This window comes from Oryza glaberrima, chromosome 12, assembly GCF_000147395.1.
Source record: "Oryza glaberrima chromosome 12, OglaRS2, whole genome shotgun sequence".
NCBI classification, from domain to species: Eukaryota; Viridiplantae; Streptophyta; class Magnoliopsida; order Poales; family Poaceae; genus Oryza; species Oryza glaberrima.
The window spans coordinates 111,060-119,631 of NC_068337.1; the positions used below are offsets into that span (position 1 = coordinate 111,060).

Here is an 8,572-nt window from a genome sequence, read left to right on the forward strand (position 1 = left end):
CTTTTCTCCGTCATATCAAATGTTTGAACATATACATAAAGCATTAAATATAGACAAAAAAAAATTAATTGCACAGTTTACATGTAAATCGCGAGATAAATCTTTTGAGCCTAATTACGCCATGATTTAACAATGTGGTGCTACAGTTAACATTTGCTAATGATGGATTAATTAGGCTTAATAGATTCGTCTCACAGTTTACAGGTGGAATCTGTAATTTGTTTTGTTATTAGTCTACTTTAATATTTCAAATGTGTGTCCGCATACTTAAAAAAAATTTTGGCACACGAAATAAACACAGCCTTAGTTAAGAAAGGCCTAATTTTTGTCATATATATATAATATTAAACGATGTTCATTGTATATGTATTACTACTCCATCCGTCCCAAAATATAAACACTTTCGGACTTTGACACGGTCTTTGAGATGCTACTTTGACAAACGATATCTGTAAAAGTAATATGTTTTAAATAAAAAAATTTGCATATTGTGATAATTTATTTAATGATAAATCTAGTAACATCAATTTTACATAATTGCAATTTTAAATAAAAAGATTTGCATATTGTGATAATTTATTTTTTATATTTTTTCTATTAATAGCCAAAGTTACAAATATTTGAGTTGATACTATGCTTAAAAATGCTTGTATTTTGGACGGAAGGAGTACATCATACATATGAATTGATAGTTGTGAAGTTTATTAATTACCTCACCCCTCCATTTAGAAAGCTAGTACGTACTCCAGCCACGTATACCTCCTCTCATCAATCCTCACAACTAATTTATAGTCCTTGAGACTCTGTTATGTAACTAGCTTGGCTAAATCTCAGTCAACTCGAGCATGCTAAATATTCTTGATACGAGGGCCTAGATGATGTATTCAGCATTTCTATTCAACATGGAGAGACGTCAGTGGGAGAGATCGCGAGGAAGGGCTACCATCGAAGACAATGTTGACTTCCTCAACAAGCCCTTAGGAGAAGTCTTTCTTGGCAACATTGAGACCAGAGCTCCATCAAAGAAGAACATTTTGAAAGGAACACCAAAGAAGAACATTGGAATATGTTTTTGAGTTGGGTGACGGTGGGAAGAAGGTATTAGGTAGTGGGGAGGGTTTAGAGGGACTAGACTAATCTTTATCTATTATAAAAATTGAAGATGATTCTCTACTAAACTGATTTTTCGTACGTCATCACTTATCCGTGTCGGTCTTGTTCTCACAATTAACGCCACAAATTGATATCGTTCTGCAACCTACGTGCTCGCGTGATACGTCCGATACCCGTGTCCTGTACTCCCCCTGTCCCAACATAAATCAACCTAGCTTGTACTAGGATATGACACATTCTACTCCAACGAATCAGGACATACTCTATGTTCAGATTCGTTGTACTAGAATGTGTCGCATCCTAGTACGGGGTTGGTTTATTTTGGGATGGAGGGAGTACTCAGTACGCAAGCGAGGGACTCTCACAGGCTAGACCCAAGGGCCCCCCCATGTTATCTGTGTGTTGCGAGGTTAATTTTCCTAAATTCAATGAATTGTAAATGATGTTGCATGCTTATATATATAAGTTTTGATATGTACTTATTGCTAGTGGATGATGTGGTATGTTTGCAACTTTGCATGTTTTGAGCTTAGATCTAGTGGGTTAGGTATAGATCTCACAACTCATAGCAAGCCGGCACTTGACCTTAATTTCACATTTGCTAGCTAAGTACTAATTGAAGAAGTGTCATGCATATGCATGAAATTAATCGATCAGAGTTGCATTGAAGTAGGTGGTGCAATGGGCATAATGCAGTCAGCAGGAAAAGTATACATACAGGCTATTTAACTCATCAAACAGGTCCATAAATTAGGTTTTGAATGGCCTCTAGCTGCATGGGATCAGAAGGAAGGAAGGAAGGAAGATATCGATCTGGGGAGGAGAGATAGAGCAAAGAAAAAAAGGTATCGAGATGACAGATGGCATGAACTCGATCTGCAAGTTTTTATGGCTCGAGCGGCAAATATATGCAGCAATATATTGAAGGCCTGGCAGCATCTGCTAACTGCTGATGAGACAGTGCGTAGGAGTATACTAGAACAGTACTTGTTTGAGTTCAAATTAAAACCCCTTTCTTTGTCGAAGAACTGCTCTAACTCATGACAACGCTCGTAGTGGAAGGAGCGGCACATGTTCAGCCACTCCACATTTTCAGTGGCTATATCATCTAGCATTCTGTCTGTTTTGGGGATTTTAGGCAGCTACATCGAGAACGCGCGATATGTTAATTTGCAGTGCAAGTAAGAATCTCAAGTCCCATGTGATGCAAATACCAGCATATAGCTAGCAAATACTACTTACCTAATTGAAATAATATACACATATAGTCAATTGCTGGGAGGTCATTCTTCAATTTGTGTCAGTCAAGCGTGCATGTAATGTATGGGTGGGCCTTCATCAGAGGGTCTAGTGGTACGTAGGAAAAGAACAAAAAGAGAGTGAGAACTGAAGGAACTGTAGAGATATATAGGTGGTGTCTCTCTCCATCATCACCTTATGATGCAGTACCCAATAACCAACTGCAGCCTCAAGGCAGAAGGGTTGTGTTGTGTGTTACACAGCCTAGCATATGCATATGAATGCATTCCCCATTACTCTCTCTCTCTCTCTCTCTCTCTCTCGTAGCTTGGTGTAGTACGTACTACAAGCTATAGCTAGCAGGCAGGCAAAACTTTAAAAACACATGCATCCTCCTCTGCTGTCTAGTGTAGTTGAAGAGAGAATTGAAGGGGCATCGATGATCGATCGCATTCAAGATTTCACTTGAATGCCGGCTAAGGACAACAGTGTGCATGCAATTACGTATCCTCTTGCACCCATGCATCCTGTCCCTGTCCCTGCTAGCTGCATATATGCAATTGCAGCGATCACTGCCCTCTTCCATTCCACACTACGTACTCTCTGACCTCTGAACGTCTAGCCATTCATTTAACATTAACTAGCACCACTGCGCTGCGCTGCAGCTGTGGTACTACTGTTTGTCAATTCAACGTAGACGAAGAGAAAAAAGTACAGCTTAAAGCTGGAACGGAACCTGTGAAATTTACATGCATGCGCAGCGGTATAAGAGCATGCCTAGCAGCTCATCTAAATTGGCTACTCCACATCTCGGTTTGGATGACTATCTAATAAAGATTCCTTTTCTATATTTCTTCCTACTTCAACACATCATCCATATCATCCTTATTATACCCTTCATATCACCTCTTATATATTTTAATAATACTAGAAAAAATACCCATGCGTTGCAACGGGTGAAGTCTATTTTGATCTTAAATGTTATATATGATTTAGTTAAGGTGAAATTCACTATGGGAGTTCGCTTGGATATATACCCCCTCCATCCACAAAAGTTGCACCTATTTCACATTTGAGTTTTTTCAAATAAGTTGTTCCTATTTGTAATCTTTATGCATTCAAGACTTAAATGAAGAGATAAATTAAATGTTTTATTAGAACCCAAAGAGTCATCTAAATACTTATTGGTTGCATGCTTGCATTTACTCCTTGATTTTGTAACATCCAAGGTGATTTAATTTCTCCTTGGTATTGGTGTCAAAAGTAATATGTGTAACTTTTGTGAATGGAGGGAGTATATTTTTAGAAAATCATGAGCTATAGTTAGGAGTCCGATCGTCTCAAGTTAGCATGCGAGTTCTTTTAAACAGATTTCTTATATGATTCCTTCTGTATTACCAAAAGTGAACGACCTTGAAAATCGACTTAAATACGGATATGTATTTCCAAAAAGAAATGAACTTAAAAACCAACTCATACACAGATGACGTACCAAAATACCGACAAAAACATCTTCAATTTTTATATATTTTAATAATATATTGTAACCAACTTTTCTATGTATGTGTTTTTTTAAAGCTTGGATTAGTTAAAAGAAACAATGTATCACTATTCTCTAGACATGCTTCACTGATAGTTACTAATTTAATCTCTCACATATATGGATGGTTGATTAATAAAACAAGTACTACGTTTACTATGAAAGAAAATAATAATAATAATAATAATAATAATAATAATAATAATAATAAAAGAAGAGATAACGCCTTTCCCCAACCCCAGTCCCCAGCCTCATAGATGTGCGATACTGCCGATGTGGCTAAGCGGGTGGAGCGGCGACCGAAAGCGTGCGCGGAGGGAATGTGCGGTGGGAGCGGCGACGGAAGCAAAGGGGGAGGTGCGGCGGTGGAAGGCGGGCGCAAAAATTGGAGGTGCGGTGGGAGCGTCGATGGAAGGAAGGCGCGGAGGGGGATGTGCGGTGGGAGTGGTGGCGGAAGGCGCACGCGGAGGAGGATGTGCAGCGACACTGCTTCTACTCCGACTACCTCCACCAGATCCTGTTGGTACCACCACTCTACCTCCATTCCCCAACCTCTATTCCTGAATCTGGGGAGGACGTGATTCTAATTGTGGCGCGAATTTGATCCGAAGACAGTTGTGGGATGGTATAAGGAGAGAGAAATGCCAATTTGACGTTCCTCTCTCCAGGATGGTGGATGCGCTAAAATTAGAGGCTGTGATGGCGCATCTGCTGGAGCCCCTTTTTCTTCCCCCATACGTTATTTTCGGAATGGCGTATGTGATAGAGGAGCTGCTGGGATGCTCTACGGAAAGAAAAAGAAATGAAATAGTGAAGCGGACATATATACCAGATTCCAGCTGCTAGCTCGATCCATCTTGCTAATTACTAGTGAGTTAAGAGTCTAAATTGCAGAAATTGAATCTTAGCCTTACCACCACTGCTGATTGCGGAATTAATTTTGTACTAAGCATTAATTTTATGAAGCCATTGAACTTGCCTTTGATCTCTACTTCCATCCTTTATTTTATTTTCTTCCTTCTTGATGCATATATTGCAATATCCGCCTGCTCGAGATTGCAGGAGATCTGTGGCTACTGATCACCAGCTTGATCAACTAGTGGTCACCGATGGGTTGATGCATTGGGGAAATTTAACTATTTGCCACTATATTAGGTTTGGCATGCAATTATACAAATGCCCCTCTTAAATTTACTTTTATTTTTCTCTCTAAAGAACTGGTTTAGTAACTAGTATTTACTACTTTTCTTCACGTGGCATGCCAACGTGATAACCCACGGTGAAAAATGTGAGATCCACTCATCAGTATCTTTGATTTCCTCACTATACGATCTTTTTTCACGAGTAAAGATCCCACACTGTTTTTCACCCTAGGTTGCCACGTTGGCATGCCATGCGGGCAAAAGTGGTAAATAGTTAAGAAACCACCCCTTTATTAAAGGGGGAAAAATAAAAGCAAATCTAACAGGGTAATTTGGATAATTGTCAAACCTAATAGTTACAAATAGTTAACTTAATTTCTTGATGCATCATGTAGACAACATCCTTCAGTGCATTGGCAGCGACACTGGTCAGGGATCGCCTCACGAACCCCTTCCTACGCTTTGAGATAGATCGAGCTCTCTATGGTTTAGGGTTTAGCGATAGAGACTTATGTGTCATCGGCCTCCTCTTGGTGTCTTAACCCCATATAAATGCATTGGTGAGACTCAGGGGCCAATTTTGATTAGGAATCTAATTAGTTGTTACGGATCACAACAACTTTTTTAATCTCTTATTTTCTTGTTGGGAAGAAAACCGGTGGAAAATTGTATCTCCCCCATTTTGTATGGATACTAACCAATAAGATCAACCAACAATTAGGAATCAAACAAACAATAACCCAGCTGGTGTTGTACTACGAGGTATGCATAGCTCATGTATTAAAAAATAGTAATCCTTGGAGACAAATTCGTTTGATTCAATCAGGTTCCGGTAATTTCTTAAACTTGAAATATACCTCGGAGAAAAAAAAATAAAAATAGTAACTAGTTGAAACTATATATTATGGTTATTTATTCTCTTTAGTTTTGTTGATAGCGGGTCTTGTTTCGTCCCTTTTATGATTTACTATCATGTTTTTATTTGGCGTTATTTGAAATTTTGAATATAGTTAGGTTGTGTACGTGCACCTAATTAATATCAAAAATCCTTATACACGGGCATCTGATGAGAGAGAAAAATATCATGTGCCCGCGCGTCTCATTTCGCGTCGCTAGGACTCCCCACGCCTCCCTCGCTCGCGTCGCCTCCTTTCCCTGTCGGCGCCGCCTCCTCTACACGAGCTCCCTCGCCTGTGCTGCCTCCTCTCCCCAGCCAACCTCGCCTGCGCTGCTTCCTCTCTCCCGTCAACCTCGCCCGCGTCGTCTCTTCGTCGGATCCGCCGCTGCATTTCTTCTTCCTCGACGTCGACGGCGGTTTCGTCCCCATGGTGGTGGCCGACACGGAGGATGATGCATGCGCGGCGAGGTGGCAACGACGGCGGTGGTGGTGGTGGAGGAGACTCGCCGGCTCCCTCTCTCTCCCTGGAGCACTCCCTCCTCATCTCCACCGCCCTCCCCCTTCTCCTCCTCTAGATTCGGTTATGAGGGCGGTGGAGAAGATCAATGCGGGCAACCCTGTGTTTGTCAGAGAGGAGGAGATGCAATCTAGATTAGGTTCTATGTTTTTTATGTGTTTCAGCTAGTGTACTCGTGATGTTTTTTGTGTTTGGATCAAATGTTGCAATGGATATTTCGATAGTGTTCCATATTTCTATTTTCGACATTCAGGTTTCGTTGATATTTCAATGGTTTAAAAGCAATGTTCAGCTAATATACTCGTGATGTTTCTTTATGTGTAGATCAAATGTTGCAGTGGATTTTAGATAGTGTTTAATATTTTTATCTTGATGTACACTGGGTTTGTTTTGTTGTACACAGGGTTTAAGTATTTCAATGGCTTAGATCGTTTTGTTGCATATGTTAAACCAAATTGTTTTATCTAGTGATCTCATCGTGTTTCAATTTTTTTAAGAACAGAAATATTCTTTCGCTAAGTGCTGAAACATTGTTTCTATAAATAATGGTGAAACAACGCACTGATTTTTTTGGAAAAATCTGGCGCCCAATTTGTAGACGCCTCCAATTAATAAGTGCCTGAATAAGATTTTCCACTATCCAAGAAATCATAAACTAAGTAAAGCTGGTTATATATGCTGGCTAGCTAGCTAGCAACTCCGGCCTATATATACATAAGCAGCTTATCAGATAGCTCTACCAGCTGCAACGACTCGATCTCATCATATCGTGTCACTCGCGCTAGTCACGCTAGATCGAGTGCTAGTGATCCATCGATATTCGATACATATATATAGAGAGAGAGAGAGATAGAGAAATCGTGTGTAGGTACGTAGCTGAGGAGGATGCCTCAGACCCCTTCGACGCGGTGGTGCCCGACGCCGGAGCAGCTGATGATCCTGGAGGAGATGTACAGGAGCGGCGTGCGAACGCCCAACGCGGCAGAGATCCAGCAAATCACGGCGCACCTCGCCTACTACGGCCGCATCGAGGGCAAGAACGTGTTCTACTGGTTCCAGAACCACAAGGCCCGCGAGCGCCAGCGCCTCCGCCGCCGCCTCTGCGCGCGGCACCAGCAGCAACCCTCACCGCCCTCCTCCACGGTGCCTCCGGCTCCCACTGCTGCTGCTGCCGGTGCTGTCGTGCAGGTGCACCCCGCGGTGATGCAGCTACACCACCACCACCACCACCATCACCCATACGCTGCGGCCGCCGCTGCCCAAAGTCATCACCTGCAGCAGCAGCAGCAAGCTGAGTGGCCGGCGGCGGTGGACTACTGCAGCACTGCATCGGCGTCAGCGTCGGCAACTGCTGCTGACATGGCGATCCCGCCGTGCTGCCGGCCGCTGAAAACGTTGGAGCTGTTCCCGACCAAGAGCACCAGCGGCGGCCTCAAGGAAGATTGCTGCAGCAGCTCCAAGTCCTCCTCTTGCTCCACCTCCACCAATTAATTACTAGCTACTAATACCAGAGAGAGTAATCCTACTTCCACTCTAAGCTAGCTAGCTGCTAATCACTTAGATCTATCGATTTAATTTGTTTCTGCGGCCATATGCGTTAATTCGTACGTACGTACGTGTGTGCCACTGCCAATATGCATGCCACATGTGTGTCGGCATATCGTTCGTTTCGTTATCGCTTCCTCGATCGATTACATATTTGATATTGTTCTTAAATTAGTTTTAGCTATCTAGGTTAGTCAATTTCCCTCGACTCTTTATGTAATCTGATGAGCTAGCTTAGCATCTTTGTGTACCAATGGACTTTGCTGATCAATTATCTATATATCGCTTGCTGTTGATTGACTTTTCGTTTTCGACACCTAAGGGCCTGTTTACTTCGCGAACCAAAATTTTTGACATGTCACATCAAATATACAAATGCATTTGAAATATTAAACATAGATTAATAACAAAACAAATTACAAATTCTGCCTAGAAACTGCAAGACGAATTTATTAATCCTAATTAATCTGCCATTAGCAAATGTTTACTGTAGTACCATATTGTCAAATCATGGCGCAATTAGGCTTAAAAGGTTCGTCTCGCAATTTACACGTAATCTTTGTAATTAGTTTTTTTCT

General features: G+C 41.5%; 1 protein-coding gene across 1 annotated transcript; it reads left to right on the top strand.

Annotated features, from left to right (window-relative positions):
- Positions 1-7,216: 7,216 nt before the first annotated feature.
- Positions 7,217-8,247, top strand: LOC127757918 (WUSCHEL-related homeobox 3). The gene has a single exon (XM_052283509.1). The coding sequence runs from the start codon at positions 7,335-7,337 to the stop codon at positions 7,938-7,940; it is 606 nt and encodes a 201-aa protein (XP_052139469.1). The 5' UTR covers positions 7,217-7,334; the 3' UTR covers positions 7,941-8,247.
- The last annotated feature ends 325 nt before the right edge of the window (positions 8,248-8,572 follow it).